Raw genomic sequence first — 13,697 nt, forward strand, 5'->3', positions numbered from 1 at the left:
TCACCACCCCCCTGACTTTCTCCTGCAAGGAAAACAAGGAACACATAACAACACCTGCAAGGCTGTTTTGTGTTCCTGAGGATTGTTTTAATTCTTTCTCATGTTTTTTCCAGACTACTTTCTCAGGGCCAGCCTGAGAAGCTCTTGCGGCCTGTAATCTGTACAGGCAGTGTCAGAATTTAGCATCCACACCTAGCACAGAGTACAAGAAAAAGATTATAAAAAGGAAAGCTTTCTACACTTAAAGGACAAATTCAGAAGCAAATTTGCATGAATCTACTGCTTAATTTCATTCTTTCTGTATTTCAAACTGATCCAACCTTTGGTCAAGCAGGGAAACCCACAGCTGGCTGACCAGAACCATGTCCAGATGACTTGTAGGTATCTCCACAAATGGCAACTTCACAACCTCTCTGAGCAACCTGTAGCAGTGCTCAGTGAGAAAGCAGTCAGAGAGAGGGAAAAAAAAAAAAAGCAAAAAAAAAAAAGCTTCCTCATATTCAGATATTCAGAAAGAACCTCCAATATTTCTGTCTGTGCTCTCTGGTCCTGTCACTGTAAACCCCTAAATAGGGTCTGACCAAGTCCCTTTGTAGCCTTGCTTCACATATCTGTTTAGATTGAGGAGAACCCACGTAAGTTCACCAGAGCTGAGCAGTCACAGTTGTCTGAGCATTTCCTCACAGCAGAAATGCTCCAGTCCATCACATTCATGGTCTTTCATGAGTCTCCCAGTCCAGTACCTTCATGTTCCTCAGTTTTTATTGAGCAGCCCAGAACTAGATGCAGGACTCCAATTATAACATCCCTGCTAAGAAAAGTTTCTTCTTCCAGTAGTTGTACTGCTCACTTAGAAGAACAGGACTTAAATATGACCTTGGAAAAAAACTTTTTCTTTCTTTTCAGTAAGGAAATAGGGAAAAAACCTGCAAAGAACAACCCAATGTCTCTAGACAGAACCTGAGCAAGAAAGGCTGTGTAGAAAATGCAGCTGAAGCATAGGAATGGAGAAAAGCTGTTATACTAAGAAAACAGTGTGCATCTATCTCTTGGCAACATGTTTTGTTTCTTTTCCCAACTGGAGATGTATCTAGGAATGTCTCAGATGTTACTGAAAGCACTGGTTAACTGAACTGACTGATTTCTGGAGTTAAACAAAGTATTAGACAAAGTTTTTACTGTTGATTATTTATACCTACATTTTATGTTACAATGAGTTAGAATGACTCACAGCATCCACAGAGCATCTCTTTTCAAGTGCTACAATAAGGACAGTGAAAAGGTGTATCAATTTGTATCTTACAGTACCAGAAAGAATCTGACTCTTATTACTACAGTCCTTCCACTGTGATGTGGGGATTAGCATCTCTCCATATCCCAAAGAAACTGTACACCTGAAATACAGTTTCTGTCAATACTTCAGAAACTCTTTAAATCTTGATTCATGTTCTCCTTCAAACTAGAAACATAGTAACATGGGATACCTTAGGAAGCAGGAATTAATTACTCCTGAAATGGTAACCCCGCATGTTGTGCAAAAACAGCAAAAAAAACCAGAAAGCAATTTTTTTTTATTATTGCAGCATTGCCTAGAAGACTTATTCTATCAATGTTAGACACCAATTATAAACAGTATTTAAAATTTTTTAAATATATGAAATTTTGTCTAACCTGCAGTTGAACAGGAACAATGAATCATTACTATGTGTCAGGAAAACATTTTCCCTCCTCCCCCAAAGCAACAAAGATTTGTGGAGTCTGCATAGCTTACCTGCTGATGAGAGAATTTCACTTTGGGATTATTGTCAATTTCCCACAAGCCTTCATTAAAACCCTTTCTTTTATTTGGTTTGCCATATTTATCTTTATTTTCTGAGTAAGGGAATATGTCCTTTGGCCCCAGAAATGCCCTTAAGGAAAGGAAGAACAAAATTTACATTTTAATTAGTCTTTTCAAAGAAGCAAGCACCAAATACTATTAAATATTAAATTCATTTGTTCTGTAATAACTGTTCTACTAGAGTCCTTAGTTTTCTAAATTTTGACCTGCAATAGCCCAAGGTTTCCATTACTACTATCATACACAGAGACTTCCCTCCTTCCCAGAGCATTGCATATCTGGGCAAGAAATGCTCAGCAATGCACCTTAAGATTGCAGGTAACAAGTCAACCAGCTACTGTGAACCAGATCAATTAAAAACTCACAAACAAACAGAAAGAGCAATTGCTTCCTTGAGGAAGAAAACCATGCTTAAATGTTAAGAATAAAGCATCCTTGAATATTTTGGGTTGAATGTGAAAAAGCATCACCTGAGTATACTGACTGCCCACATATTTTTAAGAATGCTGTGTAAGAATGTAATTAATTCTGCATTAATTCAGATTTTTTTTCAGGATCTGACAATAGGACCTCACAACTTGATTTATGAAATTTAAACAATAAAGACTTTCTTATTTTAAGCTTCTCCCCCAGTCATTTTCTTGATGAAGTAAACATGACAATTATTTTATTTTAAGACTCTTGGAACAGTCTTGATGCTGTCTGTGTATCTTTTCCTGACAAACCAAAAACACTCTTATACCTACTGTAAGCTGTCAAACTAAAGCTTTTACCTATTAGCTTTTCTCATATGACAAAGTCACAGTATCCACTACTAGCACCTCCAAGTTCAGACTTGGGAAAATGAGGTACCATGTTACTGAGAAGCAATATTATGGTTTATGCTGAAGAGCATCAAAGACTACTCCATTTCTGCTTTAGCTTCATGGCCTTTTGAAATTAGGATTTCACTGTACCAATCTACCTGCTGCTAACAGAAAAATGTACAATTTGGTGGTACCTTCTCAGTTTCAATCCATGCCTAGAGTTTGTGTTATTGCAATTATATTACATCCAACTATTTGAAAAGTTGCTTGATACTTGCATTCTGAAGTACCAGCTCATAGTAAAGTTAAACAGGTATTTCCAACCTCCACTCCACTATTTCCTTCACTATGCTTAAAAAAACCACATCAGCTACTTCAGACATACACCCCACTAAAAGGAGGAGAGAAAAAAGAAAAGCCATAGAAGCTCATTGACAACTTAAGCATTATCTACTCCAGCAGTAAATACTCATCTATGTGCACAAAGTACACAATTGTCAGCTCGGACTGCTAATCACCCACCTCTTGGCAAGAGATAGTTAAGAGAGGATTCAGCCAGTGTGGGAAGCATGCACCTGCAATGCTTATTCACCCAGACCAAAAAGATGGGGAGGGATACAGAGCAACTGGGAGAGACCAAAATAGGGAAAAAATGGCTTCTCTTCTTCCCTATTTTCTGAAAGCAAGCATTTTTTCCAGTCTCTAAGCCTTTGCCCATATTGTCAGGCATTGAAAAACAACTGCAAACAGCTACTCTGAAAAGGTTATGAGGCTTACTAGGCTGCTGCAACCCTCGTATACCAATAAATAAAAAGGAACAAGAAAAACTGAATAAAAGGAGATTACCCTAATACAGAAAGTCCAGAAATTAAAGTTCAGTGTGACCTGTTCATCTGTGACCAAACAAAACTTGTACTGATATGATCTGCTGCCACAACATATCCAAATAAAGTGTTTATTAAAATAGTATTCATTTTATTGCTCTCCAACACAATAAGTTGGGTTTTTAAAAAAAACAAACTTAAGAGAAAACAAAATCCTGCAAACTACAGGTTAATACTTACTTACAGTGATTTCATAAACCCAATTATTATTATTATTTCTAAAAGTCAAGTAAGAATTATTCCAAAGACAATCTTGCTTTCCTTTTCCTCCATGGCTCCTTTTTCCTGCTGTAACCATCCATGCAGTCTAAAATCTTGTCATGCTTTATACAGGACGTTTTAGCAGAATAAACTGATTATGTGGGTTTTCAAAGTTGCCAACACTTACAGTAAGATAGACTGTACATACACAGCCTACTAAAATGCTGAAGGTAGAGTGTCTTTGTACAATGTCTAAGTCTTAACTGTGAGAAGCATACCACAGAACAAGTTTACCAAATTTATATTAATTCCCATTAAAAAAGTACAAGAAATTATTAATTCTACATAATTCCTGATGCATCACTGAAGTCCTATTTACAGCTAAAAACCTAAACAAAATTACATGCTATGGAACATCAGTCTCCTTTGTCACCTGAACAGTTCCTTCCTATTGTAATTGACAGGTATCTTCTGTAAAGGAGTGAGACCAAGAATTATAAAAGTTTCACCGATTATCACTCTACAGATGTTAAGATAAGTACCATGCTTAAACACCAGGAGACAGCTGGGTCATGGAACACTCTGTGCATTGCAACATGTGTGAAACAGACACAAGAAGTTTCTCTAGTATTCTAGTAACCTGCGACCTAGAGCCTAACAAAAAACAGATCCCAGCAAAACTTTATTTTGTAACTACACCAGAGTGAGGAACAAACATTTCAAATTAGTCATGCAAACTAGAAAAAAGCCCCCAATTACCAAACCTTTCAAACCCAAACATCTCTTAAGAGCCCTAAACTAAATCTGAAGTAGGATATAAAACTTCTCAAAAGTTGCACAAGTATTTTTAAAGCTTGATATGAGGAGTTATTTTTGTCTCCCTTACATTCAACCTGCATTCCCAAACTTATTTACAACTGCACAAAACCCCAGTGCAATCCACAATTACGCATACTTCAATAGCAGAACCAAAGCAGAATTGCATTGCAGTTGCCAAAGTTCAGTTGTGTAAAAAATCTAAGGAAAAAAGGTAACCAAACACATTTAAAATGACAATTAAAACAATGGACAAGACAAACCTCGCAACCTGGAATCAAATTGCACATACTCTTCATTACCAGCTAAATTACGCACACACAAAAACTCCAACCAAACTAAAAAAATTTAGTCATTGAAAAATTTATTGAAAGATGAGATTAGCTAAAAAAAATACATGGGCCAAGCATATAGGCATCTTTTTCATCACAGAAATTGCTTTTTAAGAAAAGTAATAGCAAGTAATGCCAACAGGAGGGGATGCTTACTCTTTAACTCAACAGGACAATGTATCTTATCTGAGCAAGGCTTACTAAAAGGCAGATATAAAGTACCAGATTAAAGCAATTCCAATGCATATAATAAAATGATAAAAAGAAAGATCCTTCCACAAAATGTTGAGAAATGGACAACTTCCTCACACAACTTCAATCTACCATTTCATTAAGAAAAACGTAAGAATTAAAAGCATACCAATACAGGTTTAAATTGTTTGGGTTTCTTTTCACAACTCAAACAACAAATGGAGCACTGGATTTTATGATGCCTTAAATCTATACTAACCCAACCAGTCATGCTGAAAAGCAAACAGTAATTTTCAAAAACACAGAACTACATAAGCCCCAGAACAGAATATTTTCTATTAAATTCATCAGTGGAAGACATACAGCCTCTCAAAGCAAATACTGTATGACTGCAAAACACTGCTCTAAGTACCCAAAGGTCAGTGTTTTGATAGATATGAAGCTAACTGCACTTCCTTGTCTCTCTCCAGATCCCATAGACATAACAAAACCCACAACCCAAAACCCTGTCACAAAAAAAACAAAAAACCAAGCAATAAAAACAACCCCAGCACATGATTACCTGCCTATTTCACTTTCATTATGAATACAGCATTGAGAATTTTGAGGATATACGGAGCTATAATTAAATTCATTACAGAAAAAAAGAAAAAACATCAGCCACGTCACTGTGGGCACAAGTTTTTTTTTCTGATGAACAAAGTGTACATGTTATGGTTACGGTCTACCATTCACTTGAACAGCTTAAGTAAATGTTAGAGAAGCATGTCTTGACGAAAGAGATCAGGAATTAGGATTAAGAGTAGGAAGACATGCTAATAAATACAATAGCTGGAAATACACTACATTCAGAGAACGTAACTTTGTATCACAGCATTTCAAAATGAAAAAACCGCAACCCTGAAATGTAAAGGACTTACGTCTCATGGGTGCCAAAAAAGAAAATAGGCATTTTATTCATAGGAGGTTTTACTGCTCCATCAGGAACTTCATCCACCTAAGAAAAACACAGCCTATTATATTTCAAATCAAGTAACAGGGTTTAGGGGGAAATAGGTAAAAATTAAGCATTAAAATGGGAATAAAAAAAGCTACAGAGAAGTAAAGCAGGAACTGAGATCTCTTTCTAACAGTATGTAAAAAAAATATACCAGAATCAAAACCAGTATTAGCAACAATAGAAAATTACATTATTTTCAGTTTATAGAGGTACTTCTCATATGGTCACTTCTTTTAAAAGCAGAAATTGCAATGTGTTACAGGTAAAAGGCACAATACAATTTCATTCACATCTTGCCCGTCCTAAAGGAAAAGCAACTGCAAGACTTCCTACCCTTATACTAACCCTGTAAGTTGTGGAAGCCCAAATGTGAATTTCTACCAAAAGGATAATAAACTTTAAAAGAAACCAAATTCCTAAATCAGCATCTTAGCTAAATACTTTTAAACCTCCATTCTCTCATCCAACAAATGACCTACAGCAGTCTCAGATGTCTTTTCCACGGGAGCACAGAGAACACAAAAAAGGACTGGACAAGTTACCATATACACTCAGCCTATTTAACAGAAAGCACAGTAGACATAGCCCACTTAAGAGTAATCTTGCCATAAATTACTGATTTTCTTTTGCAAAGAGCGGTCATTTGATAACTAATATGACAGGGGACATCATTTTTGTACAGCTCCAGGGGCCTGCACAAGCTCCAGTGTCACGCCATCAATACAGCAGTCTTCATTCCGTAAAGCCGCGTTACACAAATTAGCACAACTAATGACTACTTGAGAGGGCTACTTGTTACGGATCTGCAATGTGACTGCAAAGCCGCTTCTACACCCGGGAGCCCAGCCATGTCCTCCCTCACAGGAGGCGAAGCTGAAGGCGCTGCTCAGCACAGGTGTGTGAGCGCACCCCGCAGAGAACGAGGCAGGGGGAGGAGAGGAAGCCTTACCCTAGCCGGCCAATGGGGGTAACCTTTCATCTTGGCGAAGATCAAGTCTCCGGGTTTGAAATCTCGGCTCATATTTTCTTACCGACGAAAAGCCCTGTTGCCGCCAGGAGAGCCGGGTCGAAAGAAGGAAAGGCTCTGCGCCTCCAGCAACCACGGAGGCACTGTCAGCCACACGAGGTGCCTGCCGCTCGCTGCCGGGATAAACACACCGGGGCGGGGGAGCGCAGAGAAGGGCAACACAAGAAGGCACGTCAGCAAGGGCGGGTGGCTCCTGGCTGGGGCACGCTGTGCCGTGCCCGCCTTTCACCCCTGCAAAGAGACCCCCTGGGCACTCTGCAGCTTCAGCCTCCGCCCGCGGGCAGGGCCAGGCCGCCCCCGGCCAGGAGAGCCACTCACCACCTTGTCCCGATCTCCCCCACCCCGACCGGACACTCGCCCCCTCACGCACGCGGGCACGATGGCGCGAGAGCGCTGCAGGGGGGCATGAGGGGGAAGGGAGGGGGCGCGCGGAAAAGAAACTCCGCCCGGCCGCCCTCCTCTCCTCCATCCATCCCTCCATCCCTTTTTCTCTCGCTCTCTCTCTCCCTCTTCCCCCTGACCCCCCCTTCCGCTCTCTGTCTCTCCCCAACCCGCCCGCCTGCCGCTTCACCAGCGTTGGTGCAGCACCCCACTACCAATCGCGCTGGCGCCCGGCCCGCCGCCCGCCGCGGGAAACACGGCCGCGCCGCCTCCTCCCGCCAGAGCGCCGCTACCACCCGGCACACCGCACCGGGACGGCCAGGGAGCTCCGGAGCGCCTGCGGGGACTCGACCAGCGCCCCGCCGTCAGACAGACGGCTTGGCTCTCGCCTCCACACCTGGGGGAATGCGGGCAGCCACGAGAGGAAAGAGCCCGCCGGACTGAAGCAGAGTTGGTGAAAGGAATGGGAAAAGCCTCGTTCGCTCTCCCCGCAGTCGGAAAAGTGGTTCGTTCCTCCCCCTGTGGGGGCGGAGCGGCCGCGGCGCCGCGGGTGGGAGCGGAGGAGGACGGGGAGGAAGAAAAGAGGAGGAGGAAGAGGAGGAGGAGGAGCCGCGGCGGCGGCGCGGCTGTGGGACCACCCTTGGCCGCGGCGGGAGCCGAGCCGAGCCGAGCTTAGCCGAGCCGAGCCGAGGCAGCCGCGCGCGCGGGCGGATGGGCCGTGTGCAGCCACTGATCGGCTGGCGTGGTTAATGAGCACCAGCCTCCTTCGCAAAGCGGGCGAGTGCCACTGTCCCCGCGGGGCCCTTTGTGTGTCTAACGCCTCACGAGCCCTGGTAGAGGGCCGTCCCCTTGCCGGGCTTCTCATCCCTTTCTGCTGCCGGCCCCAAAGATGCCCGTGTTCGACGGGTACTCCCCATCCACTTGCTTGATGTCTTGACTTCCCCAAGCATGCAACAACCCAAGGCCGATTTATTTTCTTAAGTGTACAACAGAGTCCTTACCTGCTACTTACCCCCTGAACTTCTGGGTTTGGTCGAGGTTTTCTGTGGTTTGGTCGATTGGTTTTGTTTTCTAGGATTGTTACTAATTTAGACTATGTTACTCTCCTTGTCCTCTGTATCTGTTCTCTCCTGGTTTGTTTATCAACCCGCACTAAGCTTCCTCTTCGCCTAGCATTTCAAGCCACTGTGCCTTCCCCTCCTGTTTCTATCAGCTGATCTCCTTAATGAGTGCATCAGCCACTGCCAGCCTCCCCACAAATACCTTTCTTCAAAGTGAAGACCTCAAAACCAGATATAAACACACAACCTTCCTTCCTTCTGATGGTCTGCCTGTCCTGTTGTATATAATTATAAATCTGCATCAAAAATTAGCTGGCCTGTGATTTTAGTCCTGTGTGATGGCCCACACAACACCACCTGCAAGTCATAGTATGTCTGTGCTGTACAACGGGTGCCCAATCCAACAGAAAGCTGTAAAATTACTCCTTACACTCTTTTACCAGAGCAGACCTAGCCATTTAGTGCTCAAGTTTTCATCCTTGATGTGTGAGTCTGATGCACAAGTTTTACAGGTCAGTTTTCTGCTGGCTGCCCTCTGTGCTACTTGAACATAAAGGTAAATCCTTGTGAAAAGAATCATCTTAACCCTTTCAGTTTTGATACTGAAACTCGAGTCAGGGCCAAAACACCCACTGCAGTTGCCACAGAACAGATTGTGATTTGTTCTAGGTTCTCTCCTCCTTAAATTAAAAATATTGCTTTATAAACTTTATCTGTAGAATTTCACACCATCTGTGTCAAGCAATATCAGACTACAATTTTCTGATGGCTTAAGTAAAATTTTTTTTTATTTCCTCGGAGGTAGCAAAGTTCATATCCCTGACATCAATTTTCTCATACAAAAATAGAAAATCATCAGTATATTAAGACAGATATAAAACTTTCTTCCTATGTAAAAATGAATGATCATTTGGGGTGAAAGTCCCCGTCCCTGGAGGTATTTAGAAGACATATAGATGCAGCACTTAGGGACATGGTTTAGCAGTGGCCTTGGCAGTGCTGGGCTAATGATAGGACTCAATGACCTTAGATGTCTTTTCCAACCTAAATAATGTTCTGTGGTTCTGTATATGCGATATATTTTTCAGTGTGGGAGGAAGGAAAGGTGTTTGTTTAACTACATGCATGCAGCAGCACTGATGTCGTTAGAGTAATTTTTGCTTATCAATGTAAAAAAGAGTGTGTGGAACATTTTGGGCTGATAAGCTAATATTACTAGTTAATAATTCCTAAGTTTTTATACTGCCAAAGCCCATCACATAATTAGAATATGATGCTAAGTCTCTGTTTCCTTTCATATTATCACATAATTTATATATTTCAATTTGCTGAGGTAATTTTTCCTATTAATTTTTGACTACTCATCAGACAACAGCAGAGGACATCCCCTTCACTCTGTATTTTTGATCAAAAAAACCCCAACCATGCTGTTATTAAGAGAAATTAATCAGATCTATTTTTGTGAATCTGGGCAAAGAACTTATTTGATTTTGCACAAGACATTTAAAATAATTGCATGATGGAGAAGCAGAAAAACCCAGTATCAGTAAAAGCCAATTATAGAAATCAAGTCAGAAACTATAAATTAAGTTTTGAGACTTTATCTCAGAGGGTGAAAATATTACAGAGTTTTTTTTCCTTTCATTAAAACTTCATTTTTTTACCTTGAAGGATATACCACTGACATGTTATTGCTATTGTCCACTTTTCTAGGGTATGGTGGGGTGGATTTTATTCGCTCACTCTCTTATGATGTTATTGTTTGACATCATGTGTTTACATCGAGTCTTGAAATCTCTCAGTTGAGATGTTTCAAAGAACCTTTCCCTTTGCGCAGTGGTAACTTTGTAACCAGTCTCCCAAAACATATTTTTTCCCCTCAGAATCAAGATAAACATTCAGTTTGCTTCTCTTGACAAGCTCACTGAAGAATGTGCTGCCCCGAATCCGAGGACATGCAGATCTCAATCTGGCGCTCATGTCAATCGGTCATTTTAATTTCCCACATGCATTTCATATTTTCGGAGGTGAGAAGGCCCAGGACGCGCCCGGGGCCGCTGGCGCGGGCGCTGTGCGCGGGGCTGCGCGCGCCGCCGCGCCGCCCGCTGATGACGTTGCTCCGCGGCCGGAAGTTGCCGTTGGGAAGGCGCTCCGCGCCGGCCGCGTCCCTGCTGGCGGCACCTGGAAACGGCGCGGCGCTTCCCGGCGCTTCCCGGCTGCCCGGAGCGGCCTCGGGGTGCTGCTGCTGGAGCTCTGTTCTGACCTTGTTCCCTCAGCCCTTCCTGCCAGGTAAAGCGCCGAAGCCGCCGACACAGCGTGCGCTCAGGCTGCGCCGCTCCGGCGCCAGCGGAACGAAGGGATGCTGCTACTTTGGTTTTCTGCTTGCTTAAAATTTTTCAGCCTGCGTTAGTGAAAAGCTAGTGGTTCGTTTAGCCGAAACTGATGAACTTTTATAGGTTGCAGCACAGGTGTGGTAGTTCCGCCCGCCTTTGCGTGTTTTAAATTGGCGCATCTTAGTTAGATGTAGTTTGCTGGAGGGGACTTCAGAGATCCATCAGTTGCATTCCTTTACCGTGGGCAGGGTCACCTCCCGCCAGACCAGGCTGCTCAGAGTTCCATCCAGCCTGGCCTTGAACACTGCCGGAGGTGGGGCATCCACAGTTTTTCTGAGCAACCTGTTCCAGTGCCTCACCACCCTCACAGTAAAAAATTCCTTCTCCACATCCAGTCTAAATCAATGGCCTTCATAAAGTTAGTTAAGCATATTCAGAACTTAGTGAGGAGAATGTGACACAAGTTTTGTAAGTAACATCCATCAAACGTATTACCTCGTCAAGCAAAACTTAACTATTTTGTTTGATTTGTTTGATTGTGGAGCTCTTAGGAGCCACTCCATGCCCAGTAATTTTTTTTCCCCCTAATTGAAATAGCATGCTTTTGGAGTGTATGCATTTGTGTTCTAGTAAACTATGTATGTGCATCTCAGCAGAGAAATGTATATTCAAAATCATTAGCATTCCCATAAAACAGTCATTAGATATTCCCTGTTTCCCTTCCCCCTCCCAAGGTTATTACAAGACTTAGAAGTAATTTCAGAAGGTTCTAAAACTTCTAGGTGGTGTGGATGTGTCAGAGGAGATTTTGCTTATGTTTTGAAATAGATTTTTTTTCTGCTGCATGTAGTTGCACCATTTTTTTCCCCCTACTATTCAGATTTTGGTATAAAGTCAAATATATTTTTTTGGTAATCAATATTAAGAAAAGGGTGGTATGAAAAACTAGTTTCTTAGTTTTCAGAGCTATGTTTTAATGTAAAAATTTGGCACAATTGATAGAGGTATAGTTTTCTGTACTAGGATACCTCATTTTCTTTTTTATCAAAACAATTAATCTTTGTTGAGTGCAGTATTACAAGTACTTTATCAAGATTTTCTTCTCTCCGTAAAGTTAAAGCTTTCAGTGTGCAAGTCGCCAATAATTTAATGCAACTTAATATGTGCCTAGAAATTATACCATAGTCTATACGCTGAAAATGAGGTTTTCAACTATTTTCTCATTTGAGATGGAAAGAAAGCTATGTTGTTTTCTTTAGGAGTGTGATTGACTGTTGCATGGCAATTATTGTGTTTTGAATCTTATGAACACATGCACTATGGTGAATTCAAATACATAGATGTTAAAAATCACAAAGGCTCCATCTAGCTATTCTATATGAATGTACTGCTTTTCTTTAAAAGCAAAACCAAGAGAAAACCCCAAACCAAAACCTCAGAGTTTTTAGAAATAATTGTTTTTTGCTTCATTTTCTGTTAAAGTTATAGACTGAAGCAGAAATGCATTTTTTTCTTCTCCATATTTCTAGTGCAGCAACTGGAATGAGTAAAATCAGTTTATATTAATATATTATACCAACTGCTGCCGTTGGACACCACAATATAAAAAATACATTACAGTTTTATTATTGAAAAGAGAGCCACAAGGTTGGTGAAAGCCTTATGAGGAATGGCTGAGGTCATTTGGTCTGTTTAGCCTACAGGAGACTGATGGGAGACCTCATTGCAGTTACAACTTCCTCATAAGGTGAAGTGAAGGGGATTATTGATCCTTCACTTGAAGATGAAGGCACTGATCCTTTTTATCTGGTGACCACTGACAGGAGTTGGGGGAATGGTCTGAAATTGTGTCAGGGGAGGTTTAGGTTGGATATTCAGAAATGTTTCTTCACCCAGAGGGTGGTTGGGCACTGGAACAGACTGCCAGGGAACTGGTGTCAGCACAGCCTGACAGAGTCCCAGAAGCATTTGGACAATGCTCTCAGGCACATGGTGATTCTTGGGGTGTCCTTTGCAGGGCCAGGACTGGGACTTGATAATTCTAATGGATGCCTTCCAACTCAGCTTATTCTATGATTCTGTGAACATGTGGCTGCAAATGAGGGATGGCAAAATGGAGTCCAGGCAAGTTTCCTGTTTTGGCCTTTAATATGGATGTCCATCTGCTATCATGTTCAAAAACAAACCTTTATGGCTCATTAATATTGACTGTTGAATACAGCTTATGTTTCATGTTACCTTGCTTTAATTAATGAAAAGAGGTCATTAAAGAGTTTGCTGTGCAACTTGATGTAAACAATGGATTTTTTTAAGGTCTGCATTATAAATATATTGTATATATTGATTTCTTTTTTATTGTAACACTAAGTTACAATTGTAACACTAAGTTAGAATGCTTCATTCTAAAGGTGAGAGGAGTTATAGTTCAATTTAGTGTTCCTCCTGTATAGTCCTAATTATTACAATAAACAATAAAAATATGTTCAAATAGAAAATTCCAGGTTTGTAAAACACTTGGAAGACTTGCTGTGTTAAAGGCTGTTACCAGACAGCAAACCTAGTACATGCAATCATGCTATATGCATTTCAATAGAATTTAAGAGAAATGGAGCTTGTAATATTCTTACAAGACAGAGGATCAATGTATGTAAACAAAGTATTTTTTACTGATTTTCTGTAAACCTTGGCAGGGGCTATACTGCTATGTTACTATATATGTATATGTTAATCTATAGTATTTAAGCTTAAAGGACTTGAAATACAATTCTCATAGTTGTCTAAAACAGTAAAATTATAGTTGGTAATTGTTCACATGACAGTAGTA

General features: G+C 41.2%; 2 protein-coding genes across 12 annotated transcripts in view; one reads left to right on the forward strand and one right to left on the reverse strand.

Moving 5' to 3' along the window:
* The window catches only part of PSIP1 (PC4 and SFRS1 interacting protein 1), a 35,158-nt gene extending 27,154 nt beyond the window's left edge, over nucleotides 1–8,004 (reverse strand). Inside the window, exons 1-4 of one of the 4 annotated variants that reach the window (XM_015615008.3) lie at nucleotides 7,877–8,004; nucleotides 7,021–7,211; nucleotides 5,992–6,068; nucleotides 1,772–1,910 (exon numbers count right to left, since the gene is read on the reverse strand). In XM_015615008.3, the coding sequence (XP_015470494.1) occupies nucleotides 1,772–1,910; nucleotides 5,992–6,068; nucleotides 7,021–7,092 (288 nt within the window). In that variant the 5' untranslated portion in view covers nucleotides 7,093–7,211; nucleotides 7,877–8,004. Of the gene's footprint in view, nucleotides 1–1,771; nucleotides 1,911–5,991; nucleotides 6,069–7,020; nucleotides 7,391–7,669; nucleotides 7,752–7,876 lie in introns of those variants that run through there. The other 3 variants (XM_015615011.2, XM_015615012.3, XM_015615009.3) reach the window with 3 other exon arrangements.
* Nucleotides 8,005–10,659: 2,655 nt separating this feature from the next.
* The window catches only part of CCDC171 (coiled-coil domain containing 171), a 155,530-nt gene continuing 152,492 nt past the window's right edge, over nucleotides 10,660–13,697 (forward strand). For 7 of the 8 annotated variants that reach the window (XM_019009210.2, XM_033520642.1, XM_033520640.1 and 4 more), the window contains exon 1: nucleotides 10,660–10,829. The gene's annotated coding sequence lies outside the window, so the exon portion shown is untranslated. The remainder of the gene's footprint in view (nucleotides 10,830–13,697) is intronic. The other variant, XM_033520647.1, reaches the window with a different exon arrangement.

This window comes from Parus major, chromosome Z (genome assembly GCF_001522545.3).
Source record: "Parus major isolate Abel chromosome Z, Parus_major1.1, whole genome shotgun sequence".
NCBI classification, from domain to species: domain Eukaryota; kingdom Metazoa; phylum Chordata; class Aves; order Passeriformes; family Paridae; genus Parus; species Parus major.